The sequence below is a fragment of the Oryzias melastigma genome, linkage group LG8, assembly GCF_002922805.2.
Source record: "Oryzias melastigma strain HK-1 linkage group LG8, ASM292280v2, whole genome shotgun sequence".
In the NCBI taxonomy this organism is placed as follows: Eukaryota; Metazoa; Chordata; class Actinopteri; order Beloniformes; family Adrianichthyidae; genus Oryzias; species Oryzias melastigma.
The window spans coordinates 20641803-20663549 of record NC_050519.1 but is presented as its reverse complement, the minus strand read 5'-3'; the positions used below and the strand labels follow the sequence as shown (position 1 = coordinate 20663549).

Sequence of the window (21747 nt, the reverse complement as noted above, 5' to 3'; positions counted from 1 at the left end):
CTTCACATGCCACAAGAATCCAGTCAAATATGTTTTAACCAAAACCAAAGTGAGTTTGTCCATTTTTCACACCGTTCATGCATGTTAACATTTATTGAACACAGCAAAACTACATTTTTAAAACTTTAAAAATGTAATTTTTCTCAAAATAATATGAGTAAAAACAGGTAGGAATATTATTCCTGAATAAATCAACTTAAACCTTAAATAACTTTAAATGTTTTTCTCACCATAAAAATATATTTTATCAAAATTAAACAAGTTAGAAATAAACTTAACATTAAAAGAAATTTCCTTACTTTTATGTCATTTTATATGACAAATTACATTTATAACTAACTCAAAAGATTTTAATCTCCATAAAATATATTCCGTTGAAATTATCCAAATATGAACATGCTGCTGAACAAAACAAAGAAAGCCTGGAAATAAAAATAATAATTTATTAATAATAATTTTTAGCAAAAATAAATCAAATCATTCTGTTTTCTTTCTTAGAGGATGATGACGACTTTGTGATGTAAAACATTAGGGGTGTTAAACTCAATCGCACAAGGGATTAAAATCTAAAATCACACCTCAGGTTGCAGGCTAAACAGGTTAAACATTTATGGAACACTCTAAAACTACATTTTTAAAACTTTAAAACCGTATCTTTTTAACATAATTACACTGTAAAGTTTAGTGAGCATCTGACTCAAATTCTCTCCTGTTTATACTCCATAAAAAATGTCAACATTTTCCACCATTTCTTGCATTTTCCCTCTTTTAGATGAAAGAAAATCATATCAATCCTATTTCTTAAAACCAAATATCTGCGATCATCTTGTAAATGAACATCCGTCTGTGATCAATAAAAACACTCCAGAGGAATCTGCACCAATATTTTAATGTTTCCATTGCTGAGGTTTGATGAGACAGTGCACTATTGAGTTTTTATTCCTTTACACTGTCCAAATCTAAATCCTGCATCCACAGTATATTAATAAACATATATAAAATAAGTACTTTAAACGTGTTCATAAAAGACAGCTGTCATCAATAGAAAGAAAATAACACTTAAAATGTGTTGTCATAATTTAGTTTAAAAAAATTCAGACATACTTCTGCAGTCGCTCTTCACACGCGTTCCTCCAACACTACACAAAGCAAACATCCGTTCATAAAACCGACTGTTGGACAGTAAAATGGAGCAGAGGGGACACGGACAGCAAACTCTGGACAGAGTCTGCTTTAAGAAGTTCAGTAATTAGAAAAAGGGAGACGTTCCTAAAAAAATACACTTTAAAACATGTCAGTACGAGAACTGTACAGATTTGATGCAAAGTTTAAAGTCCGAGGGTTTCCCTGGCAACGGACCGTCGACAGCACGCCACTTCAAACTCACGATCCTCGTTTACAGTCCAGGCATGATGTAGGCAATGTTATCCAAGGTGTTTGACTGAAAGAAAAGAAGAGCTCAGGTTAAAGTGTGTGGTTCATCTAAAGCAGTGGTCCTTTTTCAGACTGGTTTAAATCAGACAATATGTTCACCTTCTGGTCCAAACGGAGATGAAGTTGGCCTTTTTAAGGTTTCTGAAAATCTATTTTCAAAATAAAATGCTACTACAAACATTTTGTTTAAAAAAAAGTCTAAACATATCAATAGATGTTTTATATACAGATGATGAAGATTCAATGAAACAAAGTTATTGATTTGTAGAAATAATTTCTGATTTGAAAAAATACCTTAAAAGAAACATTACTCGATTATTTTCCCGTAGAATGTCATTTTAACTCTCAATCCAGACTGATTATCTTTCAGGGTAAAAAGATTGATCATATTTGTCTTTACATAAAAGTGTCTGAACAGATGTCTACCTCAATGCAGAAACATTCTCAAATGTCTCTCTACAAGTTTCCACAAATCATCAACTTTATTTGACTGATTCTTCATTCTCCACTAAATGTTTGCGGCTGTTTGAACTTTACGATGAAGGTTTTCCCTTAACGTCAAAGCAGAGGCTAACAACTGGACGCTTATGGAGCTATTTTGGGGCCATAAAAATTTGAAAACCAAATAAAAAATGTGGAAAAAAATGTTGGTGTTTGGTCAAAAAAAGTAAAATGTCCAAAATTGTTTGCTATTCTGAATTAAACTTAATTGTTTTTAGCTTCAAATGTTCTTTTTTAAGGTTTCAAAGCTCAAAATTTAAATTTCAAAACTTTGTTCAGTTTCAACTCTTTTTTTTTTCAAATCTGAAATTTTACGTTTCAAGACTTTTGGCCCTGTTGTTGCACGTTGGGGCGGGGCTAACACAAAGGACCAATGAAAATCGATGAGGGTGGGAACTTCCGTCCCAGTGCGGTCACTGACTCCTCGAGCCGCGATAGTTACAATAAGAAAATGGCTGTTTAGTCTGTACTATCATAGTCTAAAGTTGTCCCAAGATGGGTGTAAAAATACAAGTTTTATCACATACAAACTTAAGCTCCAACTAATTTTGTTAAATACAGGCGTAGAAAACATCCTTATGCTTGTATAAAATGGCTCTGTTGTGGTCGCCCTTAATTAGCCTACAGAACACTATGTTAAAACTGTGTAGGACCAGTAAACCTTTAGCATATGCCGCTCTTCCGGCCCGGTAGCGGGACTACTACTGACTGCAGTGTGTGTTTTGGGGGGACTGGGCTGAGGGGGACCTCAGCCTTGTTTTTTTTTGGTTCATAATTGTGATAAATTTTTAACTTTTCAGCTTTCAACACACCAAAAATAATGTTAAAAGATCCCAAACACACTAATAATGGATACATTATCCTGCATATACAGCCAAAATTAACTGACCAATTTAAAAATTGTTAAAATAAAAGCTACATTTATTGAATAAAGTGTAAAAGAGCCCAAAGTGGCTAAATGATGCTAATGTCAAAGGCTACATGCTAATATCTAAATAATAATAATGCTAACAAGGCTAACAAAACTGAAAGTCAAATTTTATAAATTATTTTAATTGCTAAACAAAATCTAAATGATCTAAACGACTAGCAGGCTACTAAAAATAAAGACGGATGTTGTGAACAGAATCCAGAATCTTTTCAAAATAAAACTTCCTTTAGGATCAGAAAATAAACGAAACAGAAACAATCTAAGTCACAGCGTGTATTCTTCTTTTTTTTGACCCACGGTGGTGGGGACCACAGCACTAAAGTTCATTTTCACTGCGTTTACAAATCCAACTAAATAACACATCGTATCAAAGCGTTACCAGCACGTTTCGTGGACATCCGTTTAACTGTGGTATCTGTGCGGTGAGGCAGGTCAGCGGGCCCAGCGCACACAAAATGGAGTCCAGCAGGACAGACAAGCTCCCCGACACCGCCACCATGCCCTGAAAGTAGGAGGAGCCACATCAGGGAGGGAATAGTCAGGAAAAAAAGGCTCTTTGTTCGGTGCAACGCTCACTTCTGTTTCCTGGAGTCGATGGCCAATCAGAGATAGAGATTCTCCGAGCAGCTGCAGGTGAGCTGCCGCATCGATGGGATCGACGTCCGGTATCCGGGCGGGAGACAGTGAAATGGTGGTTGGCGTTCGGGTGGGGGACACCATCGCTGCTCCTGCGCCTGCAGCTTTCATGACAAATTATGTTGATGACGGTGGTGTTGTCTTGAAGTTAGCAACTGGACTTAAAATCGTCTTCCTTGAAACGATTTGCCGAACGGTGTTCGGCAAATCGTTTCAAGGAAGAAGATTTTAAATCCAGTTGCAATAATTCCCCCACTTAAAGACAAAGAGGAGTTAACAAATCGGTGCTGTGCGTACCTTTGCTTTTAACATCAACGCTACTTTTGTGTTTCACGGTGGTGGCCTCCGCTTTGTTCTGTTTGTGCTGCAGGTACTGAGCTTTCTGCCTCCAGACCTGTGACAGGAGCGACATTCTGTGAGCAAACGTGTACTCCCATCCAGCAGAAGACGGTTAAACAGACGCACCAGCTTATCTTTCTCAGGCATCGACTTCCACACCTCAGCCAACTTCTTGCTAAGCTCCCCGAAGTCTGCGGCAAAACAAAAAACTACGTTAACACTTCAAATCGGATGGAGACGAATGTGGCGGGAGGACAGTTTGCTCACCGAGTCCAGGCTGCTCAGCGTTTATGTTGACCCTGTACTCTTTACAAAACACCTGGTACGCTGTCGTGTTCTTCTTCTTGGGCTTAAAAAAGATAAAGTAAATAGACTTTAAGCTAAAAGAAAAATAAAACCAAGCATCAAAGAACAGCAACTACCTTTTCTTTGTCCTTGTCATGCTTGTCTCTGTCTTTGTCGTCTTTTTTCTTCTTCTTCTTCTCTGCCGTTGTGTTGTTGCCTTGGTGGTGGGGGGTGGGCGCTTTGCTCATGGCGTACATCGGGCCGACAGCGCTGTGGCTCACAGTGGGATGGGAGTGACTGTGACTTCGTGAGGAGTCTGATGAGAATTGTATGAGAAAAGTCAGGAAACGTTCATTCCTCAGCATTTTTTTATAACTTCATTGAGATGTTAGATCTTTAGTGGCCAATAGGGCTGTCGCTAAGTGCTACCACAAACGATTATTTTAATGGTCGACTATCACTATCACCGATTATTTTTTCTGATTAGTTGACTAATCGGGTCATGTGCAAACTGGATGTAAAGCACAGATCTTAACCACCATTAGCTTTAAACAACCTAAAAACTAGATATATAGCATTACCTGCGATAATGCTAGTGTTAAAACTGTAAGCTGAATTTGGCGACTGAAGATGCTAGCAGTGTTGATGGCTGAAGATGCTGAAATCGATAGCTAAAAAGCTGAATTGATAGCTGAAATCGATAGCTGAAAGTGCTGAAGCTAATAGCTGAAAAAGCTATTTTTAATTATTTTAATACATGTATCTTTCATGAATTTCAATTTCACCTTATAAAAGATAAAACAAAAAGTTTAAAGGTCCCAGGTAAGCTATATGGCAGAAAAAAAGTCATAATTGGCTATGTCTTTTTACTGGGCGCATTAAATGAAAATTGTATGTATTGTATGTTCTTGGCTATGAATTGTGTTTTTGTTTTTTTATAGATTGGCCAGAGGTGCGACTGTATTTTTTTTTTAAAACCCACTAGCAATAACCACTAGAGGGCACTGTAGGTTTGTGTGTCAGTATTTGCTGCTGACAGAAACGCAGAAGAAGTGCCGTCCAAAACAAACATGGCTGAGAATCTGATCGTTCTCCTCATGGACTTTGTGATGTTTTTCTTATTTGCATCAAGACATTATTATTTTTTTTTATCTCCTTGGACAAATGAAGAACAACAAGCCATCAAACTGGGTAGAAGGTAACGATCACCATAAGAAAAAGAAAAAGACTGAAAAACCCAGACATGGAGACGTGATTATAGATGCTTTTGTGCAGCTCTTTAAAATTCTTAACATAACCTCTCAACATCGTCCGTATCTTCCATGCATTTTAAAAGAGATATACAGTCAGAGCCTCCATCATGTAGCGAAGAGGCTAAAAGACAGCTTCTCTACACGCAAATGGGAGTGTCTAGTTTATCAACACATTTTGGGACGAGCACTGAATATCAAATTAGACGCACACCACAAGAGGCAGCGGACTTGAATTTGAAGCATGAATCACATTTGGTGTCAAATGCAACGTTATGTTGGGCTTGTTGAATTTGTTCATAAATGTTGGACTTTTCCCTTAGAAGCGCGACTCCTTATACTCCGTAGAGACTTATACTCCATAGAGACTTATACTCCATAGCGACATATATATATGTATTTTTTCTTCTTCATTGTGCATTTTTTGGATCTTGCGACTTATACTTCGGAGTGACTTAAAGATCGGAAAATGCGGTAATAGCCTAATTCACCATCATTTATACTTTTTTTTAGAACAGATCAGAATCAACAAAACTGATTACAAAAAATAAATAAAGATTTAGACAGAAATAAATGGTGTTTTTCACTTTAAACAATTTTTTTTTTTTGGGGGGGAGGGGGTTAACTTTATCAGTAAACAAAACATAAACATCACTGTTGTTTTGGATAATTTAACAACAAATCCTGAAAATGTTCTCCAACGTTTTTCCATCCTCAAAATTCTACAACACATAATGTTCTAAAGCAAATCTGCGTGAAGCCGTGTGAAAAGCTGCTTTTTTCCACAACAGAATCAGCTAAAGCTCAGGACTCATGTCAGTAAACGGAACTTACGTCTCGTTTTTTCAACCACAGAAAACAAACTAGCTAGTTTTACTTTGAAAATGGGAAGCCTCACTGACACTTTATTTTGAAGATCAACCATAGAAGAAGATTCACAATGACTTTGCAGCCGATGGTTATCATAATCATAAAAAACTGGGAAAAAAATGACGCGTTGACTACACCAAATTAGCATTGACGATTTTTTTATAGTTGATTAGTCGATGACATCGACTTCTTGTCGGCGGCCCAACTAACTAACTTTCATCTGATAGCGGTGTTTACAGAAATCAAAGAAGAAACCTAGAGTCTTGATGTTAGCATAGCAACAATAATAGCACAAAGGGTGAATTTGAAGGAAAAGCAAAAGAAGAAATGCATTCAGTTGCTAACTTTTGAGGATTATTGTGATTTAAATGTTTCAAAAGTTTAATTTACTGGTAAATAAAAAGATATGGTAATGTAACTTCCAAACAACAGCGAACACAAACCAAAAGATTACATCTCTTAATATTAAAAAGTGATCATGACTTTTGCTGTGTAAGGTAAATACACTGCTTTAGTTTTATACAGCAGCGCATTTATGTAATGTTTTATATAAGCAAACAACACCTTTACTCTGGAATATTTACTGCAGCTCATCATTCGAGCTGAACAGAAACCTAATACAGTTAAGCAGTTTGGACTGTTTAACTATTAGGCAAAAAAGTGTTTTTTCCCCCTTAAACACACATACTTTGTTTAACTAACATTTTTTTTTAATCTACACTTTTATAGTCACTTCAGTTTGAATTATTGCAAAATTATTTTGAAAAAGGATAGCAAAATATGATGCCAGAAATGATAAAAACTATCTTCTAGCCATTCTCTATACCCCATAAATCCGGCATCCCCTGTGATGCTGGAGCCAATCCCAGACACTAAAGAGTGAGGGCGGGGTCACAGATCAGCACTGCATCACAGACACTTGCATGTGCAGGCACACACACGCCCAAACAGACGCATGAACCAACACGCACGTGCATGCTCACACAAACAGACGAGTGCACACATATAGATTAAAATCAGTTGGGTCAAACCAAAGACCAAACACTCTGACATTAGGATGCTCGCCTGACACTTAAGATAAAGGGTTAAACCACATGGCTGTGACTGCAGGTCACTGCTTCCCCTGAGGACAGGTCAAATCCACAGAACAAATTTAGCACATTTAGATGGATAACAACTGATGAGACTGAAATGTGCGTATGCAGAGGGAGAAGATGCAAACTCCACAACCAGGATCCAACCAGAACCTTCCATCCGTGACAATTCACTACCATAATACTCAGAAACTAAAAATCGTTAAAACTAAATAAAATGTTTGTTAGAAATCAAAGAGGGACTAACATTTCCTTAACATGTAGACAAAAGAATTCCTGCCCAAAAAATTGTCAATATTTAAGACAAAGTAGAGTATTCTCTACAAGATCCATTGAACTGTAAAACGCTTTAGGCAAAGTGCAGCTAACTTGAAGACACGTGAACAACAGCATTCATGTCCGGACAAAAAACCCTCTCTATGAATAGATGGCTGCCCTAAATATTAAAAGATAGATAAAACACATGTTCCTGTTTCTGGTTTCTTAAAGTGACAGAGCGTTGAACTGTGGATGCTGATAAATGACGGCATTTGTGATTGGTGAGCAGGTCGGTTCAGTCAGACTATAACAGACAACATTCTTATTTTGCTGCCAGGATTATGTTATTGGATTAAAGACTCACTTCAAGAAAAACTGTGTCTTTAACATGTTCTTATGGCACTTTTATGATGATGAGAATTACGCTAAAAATTATATTTCTGAATTCAAATTGTGGTACATCAGAAGCAGAAGAAAACATGCTGTTTGAAAAAACCTGTAGCAGTGTCATAGGTGTGCAGGCCACAAGCTTCCTGCTCCACTCCATTCTGATACATCCACATGCAGACTAATAGATCCATGAACGTCTTTGTTTTCCTCGTCTGATCAAAATCTAGATCAAAACTAGCTTGAGTATTGCTAACCGTGTTTGTTGCACCACTAATGTCAGCATGAGGTGTGAGGGGCTGTAAGCTAGTGGGAGAGAGTGTAAACAAAGGGATGATGGGAAGGGTTACTCTGAGCCAAAGGTGCCACCTATAATTCAGACAGAGGTGAATTTTTCAAGAACTCCTGCTGCTCTGCAGAAACTATGTTCTAGAAAACGACACATCAAAACTGCATCAACCTTTTTACAAAAGATCAAAATATGAATGGAGTGGGACATTAAAGTTACAGTTGTGTCTTTAAAATGGACTTGAGGGTGCAAAAAGTTTCTTCAAATGTTCAAAAACTGCATTTGTTGGTATTAGGCACTCTATATTTAAATCAGCTTCTAAAAGGATAAACAGAAGGTCTATTTTACAGTTGAAAACCTAAAAAAACATCTAATAATACTTTATAATAATGTTTGAATAGTTTGGTAGAACAAATAAGTTTTTGGTCTGTGCAGTGACTCACCTCCAAATCCTTTGCTGTGCTTCTTTTCCTTTCCACTTTTCTCCTGTCTGTCCTTTTCTTTGTCCTTTTTCTTCTTACTTTTCTTACTCTTCTTCTTCTTTTTTGACATGTGCGAGTACGAATCATCTATAACCAGCTCGCCAGCCTCCAGCTCTCCCCCAGACGACGAGCTGTCATCCCCCATGCCACCTCCGTAGTGACCTGCGCGACACAGACATGGACGTTAATCTGCAAACACGGCAAAAGAGACAGAAGGGGCCGACTTCGATTGATGTACCTTCCACCTCCACCTCTTTCCCCACAATAGGGAGAGGCTCTTTACTCTGCTGCAGCTTCTTTTTGGGCGACTTTGATGTCTGTCCTCTTTCCTTATCCTTTTCCTTCCGCACTCCACTTTTGGACGAGTGCGACGCGAACGGGAAGCTCTCCGGGTCCTCCTTCTCTGGAGACATGATCAGCTTCATCTTCAGCCCGTCGGCCTCACGTAAAGTCAAAGGCTCCTCTTTGGGAACTCCGCCGTGAAAGAGAGACGACTTTGAAGACGATGATGAGTGCTTCTTGGAGGAAGAGGAGGACATGGACTTGGAGTGTGAGAAGGAGTGGCTTCCTTTCATGCTTCCGCTGCTCCCGCTCTCGCGCTTCCGCTCCTTGGAGGAGTGCGAGGAGAAGGGCGGGTAGGAGGGTTTTTTGTGCAAATGAGGACTGGGGTCTGAGCCTGTGGCGAGGGGAGAGGTAATGGCCTGAAGGAGGCCCATCGCTGTATCTGTTGAATGCGACGATGACGGGGAATGAAGAGTTGGGGAGCGTTCTGCAGACTTGTGCTTTTTCTTATGAAGAGGTGGTCCTGAACCCTCGTGGTCTGAGGAGAACACAAATAAAATTATATTTTCTTCTTTTGTGACATCGCCTCATGACTTTCCAGCTGTACAACCCCTCACCCCTGTAATAGTAGTCATCACTATGCCTTTTCTTCTTTTTGTGCGAGTCCCCACCCAACATGAAAAGTTCTGAATCCTGTTATGCATCAACAAGAGAGAGTCCATTTCAGCCGTAATACTCTGCATTAACACCGTGTATCCAAACAGAGACATCAGCAAACTTACCTTCGGCCGTTTCTTGGATGTCTTTCGTACCTGGGCAGCGATTTCCTCTTCTTCTCGTAACAGATCCTTGTAGGACCTCCTCTTCTCCCTCTGGCTTCGCCCGGCAACAAGTCCTCGGTCTCCCTCCATCCCCATATCTAAAATTAGTTAATTGACAAAAAATTATTCTGATTTGGGTTTATTTATATTTTGTAAAAAGTCCATCTAAAGGAATTAGTTCAATTTCTCACTTAATTTTCATAAAAAATATTTACTTCAATTGCACAGAAGTAGTGAAGACTGGCTTTCCTTTGCTCAACTACCTTTTATTTCCTCATATGACATGGTTTCTTCTGTAGGATCACCTGTCCTGGAATGTCTTGGACAACAGTAACAGCAGGTTCTCACCTGTAAGACAAACACGAGACAGAATTTATGAAAAACACCTGAACGTTGAGCTAAAAAATGGCCAGAAAGTTGTTTGTCTCTGAAATGCATGCTGTATCAAGAAAAAAAAGCTGATTTTTTTTATTTCTTTGTCTTGAAATGTCATCTCCTGTCATAGTATGAGCACAGTGGGTCCCTCACCGGGTTTCCCCACGCAGGAAACCCGATTCAAGTCGCCTTGGTGTATGAAAAAAAGTAGACAAGCAACTCAAGCCAAAAAAACGACAACATAAGCTAAAGTTGTAACTGCTAGTTAATCAATCAGTAACAAACGAGTACAGAAACATTCAAAAATTTAATTCCCGCCTACTCCCGCAAACATACACAAACACACCCCCTTTCTTTTTACTTTAGCAGCTCAATGCTTCCCGTGCCCCCGGCGTAATTACGTGCCCCCGAGTTTACGTGCAGCTGATAGGCAAAATGGCTAAGGAAAGTCCGAGGCTTCAACTACTATGTAGGCCGAGGTTGGCTTAAGTGGAGAAAACGCCGCGACTGACGTGCAGTCTGGATTGTTTATATGTCCGCCGTCTCTATACAGCTTGTATGTATAGCTTTCAATGGCCAGAGGCAGAGAGTAATGTGTTTATTTAGTTTTACTACCTCAATGGGATCGTCAATTTACGCGGGTCCGTCCGCCATCTTTGTTATCAGTAAGCAACAATACGTATACGAAGGGGCGGGGCTTACACAATTCCGCCAATTTGTGTGAAGGAAGACTTCAATGAGTACTCCTACTTTATAACTCTCTGTTGGTGTGTACATAACGTAAACAAAAGCACATTTTATTATTTGCAATAATTCATAAAAAACAACAAGCCAATAATTAACTTTTTTTAAAAAATACATTTATTTGACATAAATTGACCAACACAAGCAGCATCAACAATAATTTGGCACAAATATAACTAAAGCTATTCATTGGTTCACAACAATTTCAAATTACAGCATAATTCATATCATTTTACAAGAGAATGCTCTTACAAACATGCAAATTAAAAACAAAGCAACAAAAAAGACAATTTTTGATATAAAAACTAAAAAATAGTAAGAAAACTGTTCAATAATTAGTTTCCTAATTAATCCAGAGTTTTACAATTAATGGCAAGAAAACACAACTCATGAGAAGACACTCAATACTACTCTCATGCAAACATATAAGGGCACGTTAATGTTCTAGAAGAGCCCTACTTCAATAGTTTCCGACTGAACATCTGCATTTTAAAGCAAAATTCAACAAATAAAGCACTTTTTTGATACTTTAAGATTTATGGCCAAATACTTTAAGCAAACAAAGCAAATGTGGTAGCAAGCACACCAGATTTAAAAAATGGTGCCTTGACTTCATTAGGTGTAGAGATGTAGAACACAGCAGGGCTTAAGGTTTGCATGTGAGATCGATCCTTTTAGCTTCAATATTCCGTTTTTGCCTGGAGACAATTTTTTTGAGGACTTGAGAAGTTTATCATCTTCTACCTGTCACCCAAATTCTGTTTCTGGAGACTGAGGGATGTAAAACTAGCCAGCAAATCAGTCACTTCATCCACCTGAAAGAGAAAATAAAGTAATAGTGGTGAGCACCTTAAAAACACAACCTCTGATGAAGTAGAAAGATTTAAAATGGAGTTACTAATTTAATTATACACTTTCTACTATTTTCTCAGACATACACGAGCATGTTCACACCTTTCTCTTTTGTTTAAACTCTTACAGATCACACCATTAAAGTAAAATAAGTCCAGTATTATAGAACAAAAACAAAGATCTGATCTGGATGGAGGATTTGTGTAAATAAAGCAACCCAAACATATTCTGTACAGGAGGCAAAGCACGGAGGAGATTGATTATCAAGGTAAAAAAAAAAAATTGCACAGAAATAAATCAGTGAAAACAGCGAGACTGTGAAAGGTGAACAGCAATGTAGTGAGGAAACACTATGAACTAACAGATTCTGACGCAGAGAAGAACAGCTGTGCTCCGATATCCAACACTTTATATTGTGGCTTTTCTCTGTTCCAGAATCCGTTGGTATTATGGCAACCGTGTAAACGGCTGAATAGTTTGAAGAGTGTGTTATATTTTGGGTTGCCGGCGACATCTCCTGTACTAAAGGGTTGAAGGTGTATCTGAACAAACCCAAAGACCGTTAGAACTTGGTCTGACTAATGGCAACTCTCTTGGTTGCTCGTAAAAAAACGATCACAAGTAAGTGGTTAAGAGTGGAAAGAATGGATCAATATAATCCGCAACATAACAATGGACAAAATGAACTCAGTATGTCAAACCAGTAAGATCCGACTTTATCTGAATCTATAATATAGTAGTGAATAAAACCACTGTAAAACCATACTTATTTATTTTTGTTCTGTCTCATAGGTGATGCTCCTATTTGTTATTTTGTTAAGATGATGTTGTATTACCATAGCTGAAAACTTGTAAAAGAAAAGTAAAAAATAAATTAAAGAACTTGATCTGAAGCTGAGGTTTTGGGCAGTTTATCAAAGAATTATCAATTATCAGCACCAAAACCCCATAACTGCCAAGCATGGCAGCAGAAGGATGGTGATTTGGGCTTATTTGGAACAGAAATCTTTACACTTTACTACAAACTCCTCAACAATATTCTAGAGCCAAACATGATCCTGTCTAGAAACTGAAAAGTATCCAAAGATAACAGGGTAAGAAAGGATCGAGGCTTTGAAACTTAACAGAATCAATGCTGTAGAGAAAAATGAAAGAAAAATTCCTTCAGAACAGAGGAAAGCGATTCCCACCTGCTCTTTGGTGCGTGTGTGCTGCAGCCGTGTGGAAATGTGCTCCAGCCTCTCTCGAGCTTCACTCTGGCCCATCAAGTTCAGGTATTCTCGAAGCATCTGGATGATCTGCTCGAGGACACACGGAATCAGAAAAAGATGCAGACAGAAGCAGACCGAATGACTTTAAAAAGGCCAGACACGTACCTGTGTGACTTCCCCCCTCAGGGTTTCAAGGCTGCGTGAAGCTCCTTCCTGCAAAATGTTCAGCTTGGAACGAGCTAGATGCAGCGGGGTCCTGCCCGCTCGGTCCAGGGCGTCCACTCTGGCTCCTTAAGAGAAGCAATGGAACAAAAACTCAGTTCAGTTACTTTGTATTTTAACTGTAATATAAGGATTCATGGATTTTCTAAATTATTTCAGACTAATATATTTTATACTTAATTTTTGTTGTTACCTGAGGCGTTAAACACAGTTTAAAAACTGTAAATCCGAAAGCAAAAATCAAATTCGAATGAACTTTTTAGCTGATTTTAGTAAAGTTTCACTTAAAGGATAAAATTGGGTCAACTGGTTGCAATTGGATTAAATCCCCCAAAAAGTAAGAACACATAAAGGCTGTATGCACTCTTCAAACTCAAAAAAAAAAAAAACTCTTGGTGACCTCACCTCCTCTCAGCAATGTGGTAATTACAGGCACATGGTTGGTACAGGCAGCTGCAAGAACACAAACGTGCACAAAGATGAAGCTTTACGTCTGTTTTAAAAGCTCAGGAAGCCCAGAACTCTACACATGCATGAGCACACGGCTCCATGTTGAACCGGACGAACCGCCGGCGCTCTCACCCAGATGAAGAGGGGTGTTCCCCAGACTGTCTCGCTGGTTGGGGTCTGCACCAAAGCTCAACAGTAACTGCACTGTAACACAAATGAGACATTTTAGAAGAAAGTCTGTCAAATCTGATAAAATTAAGGTATATTACATCAATGAAAGCTGCAGATATGAATAACAAAGAGGGATGAAACAAATAATTAGCCATTAAAACAATGCTTGACAAATGAATGTTTGATTTTTAGCTGCAAGAACCAAAACAGGATGTGAGGCAACAAAATTGCGTCTGCAGTGTGGGAATATTGATCTGTCTGAGACGGACCAAAGGATAGCCGTTTGTAAACCTCAGAAGGAGAAGGAACATTTCAACATCAGTGTTCTTTGTTTAATTCAGATACTTGATGGTGACGATGAAAAGACAGCTGGATTAAGGAGGAAAGTTCTTCCCAGCAGGGACACTCTGGACGGTTTGGAAAAGATGATTAAAGACGTTAAAGGTAAGATCATGATGATCGACCTTTCTACATTGTTAAGTCGAGCACAGAAATCGTTTATTAAAAGTTGGTTCACTACAGAAAGTTTTCTGCTTGAATGACTGAAAAACGTTCTAATTGTAGTTCAAAGATGAGAACTTTAAAAGGTTTGTTCTGTCAGTCCTCTCAGAGAGGATCCAGAGAGTCAATTCATACTCATCTGTGTTGATTACTTAGCAGCTGCATGATGCCAAAAGTGCAAATTCAGAGCCAGTGGACAGAAATAGGTGAATGTTTTTTTTAATATTTTTAGCAAAAAATACTCGCACAGCAGAGGAGATCATGGCAAGCAGAACAGATTTTTGCATCTAAACTGAATTAATTCCATACTTTGGTCTTGACATCTGACATTTAGCCCACTCTCAATAGTGCAGTGTTAAAGCAAATCAGACAAAATAAAGTTAAAAGAAAAAAAAAAAAGGTTGTCAATCTAGGGCACACGGAGGGAAAGACAGTGGCACTCTGGAGTGTGACAACAATAAGCACTTCATCTGTTGTCAGTTTTTATTTTTCGGATTTGAAAAGAGCGATGATCTCTTCTCACAATGATCTTTGTTCCCCCATGTCGTCATTTTTTTTTCAATAAAACTATAGTTTCACACAACACACATTACTTTCTGCGTCAGCTCTCATGACCGGACGATTTAAATTAACGCGCAACGTAGGAAAAAAAAAGTTTGCCGCGGTGAAATTAAAAAGCTGTAATAATTCCTTCGTTTTGAAACTGTTGCTGATGAGATGACAGCTGTGGTCATTTTAGCGTGTCTGTGGATGGAGCGTTGGGGGGGAAGAGCCTAAAGCAAAAGTTTATGACTGCACAGCTGTTTTTTTTATGTTCATGTTTTTGGCATCGCTGACGTTAATGAAGTTATATTTCCATATGAGAATCTTTTGTACGGATATTTGCTGGTTTGTTCGGTGTTTACTGTCACAGGGCTCGCTCGTCTTGGAGCGGTTTGGGTCCAGCATCACAGCCTCATGGCTGTGGAGTGGACCTGTTGCTGTCTGGTTCTGGTGGTCACTGTGGTGATGTTCTGTGGCTGATCTGCTGCTGGTTTAAGAGATCCCTGATCTATTGTTTCGTCACAGCAGAGCCAAGTCTTACGTCTCTTCTATAATTCTAGTCATTTATTCCTGCCTACATGCGTTTGGGGTGAATGTGGGGGGTGTGTAGCTGTAGGTTTTAATTTTTCTCCTTTCTGTATTTTCTTAGTTTTTAATTGTAAATAAATTAAAATTGATTGATAAGTTCAGTTTGTTGAATAAAAACCAAATAAGATCAGACTAAACTCAGACTTACTTTCTGTTCTGCCAAATGTCAATATGAAATGTGAAGAAGTTTTCAAATTAATATTACAGCTGATCACCTCTGCATTTAGTGGGAATGAAAATGAAGAATGATGCTGTCCATTTGCAGAAAATTTAAATCACTATAAATAGCAAACTAATGAAAAAGTAAAAACATTTAGTTTAACATGAAATAAAAGCATCATCACAAAATGAACTACAAGTTTCTCAGGTTCTGTTTCATCATGTAACAAAAATAAAAAAGCCAAAAGCATACACTTTTTTAATTATTATTATTTATTTAATTAATGGTTGTGAAGTTCTTAGAAATATTCAGGATATGTTGTTCTGATGTATCCACCTGTTGGCGTTAGCATGACAAACCACAAATGCAGTACTTTTGGTTTTTAAACAGACATAGTTCCAATACTATTTCAACTATTTTCTTTGTGCAATTGTGTTATGAAAGCACAATTTTGAGATAATATGTTCAAAAAAGGTATTTGTGTGAATTACATTTTTTTTTCAGATATATTGGAAATGTTTATGTATTTCTTTGCATTAAAGTTCCCATTACAGGTGGTTGGATAGCTCAGGTAGCTGGTGAAGGATCTGGGTTCAGATCTCAGGTCGGGAAATCAGCTAAAATCCAGTGAGGATCCTTAGACAAAACCCTTCATTCTGCTGCATAACTGGATCTCTCTACACCTTAAAAATAGAGGATTGTGTCAGGAGGAGCATCCAGCGTGAAACTGTAAAATCAGTGAAAGCTGATTCATGGTGCCCCTGACAGGATGAGCCGAAAGTTGAACAACAACAGAGTTCACATTGTACTTGGCAAAGGCACAGTTGTTAAGGAGAAAATTTTGAATTAGCTCTTCATGTCATAAACGTCTGCTGTAAATCTTCCAAGTCAACAACGTCCTTGGAGTGGATTTCTCTTCATTCAGCAGAACTCAAACATGAAGTGCACATGCTCAGTTCCTCGGGTGAGTTCCTTCCACCTACCGATGCTGTTGTTGCCGTTGCAGGAGGAGAAATGAAGAGCTGTTCTTCCCTTGTCATCTGCAGCACAGGGGTCCACATCCTCCTCCAGGAGCTTCCGCACTACACAAACACAGAACTTCAGCCCTTCTGTCCTCACACCACTTCATTTGCATTCCAAAGCAGCTCGTACCTGTGTCAATGTCGTTGCTGTTGGCTGCGTCCCTCAGTCGTTTTGCAGCTGTGGACATATTCAAAATGACAGCGATGTAACTGACACGAAGACCTCATGATCAGCAACAGTTAGAAAACAAAAGGTCACAATGTTTACAGCAACAACTTCCAAGATGATGGTTAAACACTATACTGCAATTGTTTATAAACTCAAGGTCCAACAACAAACCTCATCAAAGATGCTTCTAATTTTCACAGTAACTATTAGACTCACAAAAATTATGAGAATCACTTTTCTGCTTAAGGCAAGACCATTTGTTTATATCGCACAAAATTGATATAAATTTACTCAAGTTTTCCCAAATGAAAAATTAAAAATAAAAGTACAGAAACACAAGTTTAAACAAGAAGCACATTTAAACTTCAACAAATACATGTTACAATTAAAATCTAAATGAAACAAAATTAAGGGAGGAATCCTGATTTAAGAAATTCTGTTTAATTAGGTTTAACCACCTCGTGCCTGGATTTATTTGCAATTTATAAATAAATATTCTTTAGTGCCGTTTTTTCCCCTCACTGTATGGATAAATTAAGTAGAGTTCTGCATTTTGGAAGGTTGAAAAATAAAATAAAGTGTTAGCTTGGATTGTTCAACATCATCAGAAATAATCTAAAACACAATTTTTCTTACAAATTTATTTTATTTAAAATTTATTTAAAATGCAGTTTTGACTTATTATTAAGTATGACATCACTTATAAAACACACTTGGTTAATTATTGCTCCAAATGGAAACATTTCTAAAGAAAAGATTTACTATAGAAATCTTTAAGACTTGAACTGATTTTTCAAACATCACTTTTCAAGAAACTTTTGTGTACAACTTACAGTTGTAAGTATACTCATAATTTTTTACTTTTTTCCCCTAAAATATTTATTTATTTATATAGATCAACACATTTAAACATTTACAGAGTCATACATCTTTAAATTAATACTGATTTTGTCTGTGATTTTAAATGTAGAAAATGGTTGTTTTATTTCAGTTAATGGACATTTATTAAACATTGATAACAAAAACATAATGGTATTTAAAAATCAGTATTTAGAGAACTGTATTTGTAAAAACCGAAGATTCTTGGTTTGTTATTACAGAATTTAACAATAAAGTTTTTAGATTCAAAAACGGTGGAGCCTCACCATAAACATCCTTCCCAATGGGTCCCAGGTTCCGCGCGGCTCGGTGCTGTCTCCGGGCCCTGCTCCCGCTTATCTTCCCCAGCTTGCTCGCCACTCCCGCCGCGTCGGCCTCGCCTCGTCCCGGCTCCCATAACAGGTGCAGGTACCTGAGCTCTTTGTCGTCTCTGTGTGCGACTCGACCCAGGACCACTTTCCCCTCCCCTATGCCGCTGATCCCAAACCCCACAGCGGCGCTCCCCACGTCCTCCATCCTCTCCGCCTCCCCCGGCTGCACCCCCTCCACACGCATCTCACCCGCAGCTCCACAGGCAACCTCGGAGCCGGACCCGCTACTATCAGAAGCGACGACGGCGCTCCACCCGTCCATAGCTAACCAGCATGGGGAAGATATTTTTACATAACACTCTCAGTCCAACTCCAGCCGAACCCGGGAGGAAACTAACCCGAGTCAGCTTTGAATTCAGCGCCCGTATTCTCCGCTACTCTTGACGACATGTTACAATGCGTCGACGAACAAATCTTACTTTATAGCTGTTTCCGTTCCAGATAGAAATATCTAAATAGTGGACAGTTTTCGCTTTACTACACCAAAATGTCCCCTTATTTCCATCTCAATGTGTGAAAGCAGTAAGACGCGCTGCTATTGCACCGTCACCTTTCTGAACCGTTATGACCAATCAGAATCCACGTTGTTCACTTGCCCACTCCAATAGAATCAGCGCAGCCACGCAGCCAATCAAAAGTGCTCCTTCGTGGACCAATCAGCGACGAGACACTTTTAAAGACACAGTAACACAAAATACTCAATATTAAAAGAAGAGCCGTCTGCAGTCCTATTTTACAAACATTTTAATATTTATTTTTTTATAAAAATTATAATTTTTGACACTTCACCTCCACCTGTATAGATTTCCATGATATGAAATGACAAAAAAGCGTAAAAAACATAAATATTTATGAGAGACAATAAAGCTGATAAGAGACAAAGTGCCTTTCCAGTGATAAGAAGTGGTTTAAACCAGCTTGTTACTTAACTATATAGTTAAATATAATCTCATAGGAGTAAGAACTAAAAAAAACAAAAAAAACAAAAAAACAAGCAAACATTAGTTTTAGAAAGTACACCTCTGAACCTGGTAAAAAAAAGAAAGAGTTATAAATATCATTTTGGTTCAAATCATGTAAAGGTAGGAATGTTGACATGTAGTGATGTAATATTTATAAATGAAATGCTATATTTTTTTTGAGGAGGAGAAAGCAAATACGGATAGTAAACAGTGATACAATAGATAGTATTTCATGTATTTTTTTTTGGTATATAAAAGGAATAAATATGAATGATGGAGGTAGCTATTTCCCACAACTAAGTAGCATTAATGTAGCTATCAGAGGTCAAGTTTCAGTCCTGAAGACAGAGATGCTCCGGCTGGTGCCAGGTAGCTGGGGAATGCTGGGTTAACGTCTGACGAGCCCGCGTCATGGTGCTGGGGTCGGGGGGGTCCAGTATCATAAACATGCTGCAAAAGCTGAGAGTTTTGACTGAGGCCCTGCCGATTCAAGTACCCCTCCTGGCAAAACAGCGGTGGCTTGCGGTGGGTGAGCGCAGAACGGAAGCATGACTCTACAGAAAACAGATATAAACAGAATCAAAAGCATATGCTGACTTCTTGTCTTGAGAAGTTAACAAACAGAAGAAAAAAGCTATTTCTTACATGATGGTAGGATATCGATCCGTTTAACAGCATTATCATTAAAAGCAATGAAAATTGTGTAAGTTAACAGAAGAGCACGTAAACAGAGAGCTCTCAGCAACTGGAAGGGAAACGGAAGACTTTTAGTCCCACCCACAACTCGGAGGCAAATTTTTAATGAACTACTGGCACTCTGCAGAAACTTTGTCCTTTTTTTGGCTACAAACAGAATAATAAAAGTGTAAAAACCACTGGAAACACTTTCAAGAATATATCAAAAGGTAATCGGAGTGAGTCTTAAAGTGCGAGATGACTCTAAGGAGCTGATAATTCCCTTTCTGTCTTACCGGCATAAAAAGCCCTGAGGTCAGTCTGGACACAGTGCTCCAAGAAGCTTCTCAGCGGCTGGATGTGGGATACAGGACCATCCCACTCAGTCAGAAAGTCCTCAACCATGTGATGAATCGCTTTGGGTCTTGGCAAAGGCCAGCCATGAGGACGCATCCTCATTTCTTCCTCTGGAACAAAAGCAAAAAACAGATGAAGGAAATCCACACTAACATGTTATTATCTACTTCAAGTTTACTCACCCGTGGGGAGTCTGTCATAATAATATAAAACAGGGTGTAGGAAGTTAGATTTCCAAGCTTTAGTCCAGTCGGTTTCTGCCCTGCCACGTCCCAGATAGTCTATCTTCTTTTTCCCATACTGCATGACCAGGACGATGAATCCATGCCTGGAAATTTGATGACCAGAAAGAGTGGAGAACTGTGGCAAGGCCTGCAGCAGAAACTCCTCCACGTACTCACAGTGAAGGCTGGGAATCAAACAGGGAGAGAAGCAAACGTTTTATTTCAAATTCAAATAAAGTAGTTTTATCATACTTATCAAACATCTGGTCTGCCATACATTATCTTTTTAAACACAGAAAAATTAGGGGGGTGTTTGTTTCTTTATATTCATGGAAAAATCCTGGAGGCGGATTGCAGACTGAGCGCAGACATACAGACAGTTTTTTAAAATTAAAAATATTAAACAACTTCTTTTGTATATCCATTTACATTTGGCCAAAAGGGGCTTAGTTTTAACCAATGAAGGGGATATGGTTTTTAACCACTAGAGCTTTTCAAGAACACATTTAATACAACAATTCTGTAGCTTTATTAGCCACTTTTGGATATCATATCTACAGAAACTCATTGAGTGAACTAGTGATGAGGACCATCAGCACAGCAAGTCTTAAGCTGCTTTTATTTTAAAGGTAAATAGGAATTTCCACAAAAGCAATATTTTTACAGTGTTTAAACTAACGACACTTTAAATTCTAAAGTAAATCATTACATTTTCAAAAGGATTTTTTTATTTTATTTTGTAGACTCGGAGCAAAACAGGGATCCTAAAAAGAAAAAGGTGACTATCTACAGTATGTGTTCATGCACAAGAAAACACAGAGTACTACTCAGGATGGATCATGGATATGATTGGCCACTGAGATATTAACTTATAGGTTTGAAATGTTTAAAGTTTTAAAATGTAAAAATAAATATTTCAAAAATTGCTTTTCTATAAATTGTAATTAGTGGTTGACTGGGCTGAGCGCCAGATCATAAGAGCAGATGTGCTTTTATTTTGTTAAAACATATGAGAACAAGAATATTTTTTTAAAACATAATGAAGCTTTAAAAAATAAAAGGCTTAAAAGGTGACATGATTTAAAATAATTTGCATTTATGTCCATTAATATTAATATGTATCTCATATACTATATTTATGATATTCAAGGAGAATTACAATTATATTTCCCTTAGCGCTGCGTTAATATATAATTTTTTGACAAAATAATCAACTTAAATTAATAATTTTAACTCTTGAGTTTATTCTGCTAATACAATAACTGGACAATAATTTATGATCAGAATGATTCATAATGTTGAGAAGAGGATCACACTAAAAAGATAAGTTGGATGATAAAAACTGCTGGAGAATAGCTTCCTAATAAACAAACGCTGTCATAATACCGGCATATGGGAAGACCAGACCCAAG

The 21747-nt window shown here is 38.0% G+C and overlaps 3 protein-coding genes across 6 annotated transcripts in view; all 3 read right to left on the bottom strand.

Moving 5' to 3' along the window:
* Positions 1-870: 870 nt before the first annotated feature.
* On the bottom strand, positions 871-10945 carry hmgxb4a (HMG box domain containing 4a). Of its 4 annotated transcripts, none has more exons than XM_024273101.1 (13): positions 10850-10945; positions 10123-10207; positions 9821-9957; positions 9656-9731; positions 8995-9576; positions 8718-8918; positions 4264-4442; positions 4109-4190; positions 3968-4032; positions 3800-3896; positions 3443-3606; positions 3246-3368; positions 871-1441 (listed from the first exon to the last, which is right to left on the bottom strand). In XM_024273101.1, the coding sequence occupies exons 2-13, from the start codon at positions 10142-10144 to the stop codon at positions 1397-1399; spliced, it is 1773 nt and encodes a 590-aa protein (XP_024128869.1). In that variant the 5' UTR covers positions 10145-10207; positions 10850-10945; the 3' UTR covers positions 871-1396. The 4 variants fall into 4 exon arrangements, with proteins under 4 accessions (XP_024128869.1, XP_024128871.1, XP_024128872.1 ...); XM_024273103.1 differs by having other exon boundaries at positions 3443-3600; XM_024273104.1 differs by having other exon boundaries at positions 9851-9957.
* A 127-nt stretch (positions 10946-11072) lies between these two features.
* Positions 11073-18705, bottom strand: ankrd54 (ankyrin repeat domain 54). Its single transcript, XM_024273105.2, has 8 exons — positions 18013-18705; positions 16829-16876; positions 16660-16758; positions 13846-13917; positions 13669-13716; positions 13207-13331; positions 13021-13128; positions 11073-11793 (listed from the first exon to the last, which is right to left on the bottom strand). Exons 1-8 carry the CDS (start codon positions 18377-18379, stop codon positions 11719-11721), a joined length of 942 nt encoding a protein of 313 aa, XP_024128873.1. The 5' UTR covers positions 18380-18705; the 3' UTR covers positions 11073-11718.
* A 143-nt stretch (positions 18706-18848) lies between these two features.
* Positions 18849-21747, bottom strand: part of foxred2 (FAD-dependent oxidoreductase domain containing 2) — a 9661-nt gene continuing 6762 nt past the window's right edge. The window contains exons 8-10 of the mRNA XM_024273107.2: positions 20294-20520; positions 20051-20221; positions 18849-19633 (exon numbers count right to left, since the gene is read on the bottom strand). Of these exons, the coding sequence (XP_024128875.1) occupies positions 19398-19633; positions 20051-20221; positions 20294-20520 (634 nt within the window). The 3' untranslated portion in view covers positions 18849-19397. The remainder of the gene's footprint in view (positions 19634-20050; positions 20222-20293; positions 20521-21747) is intronic.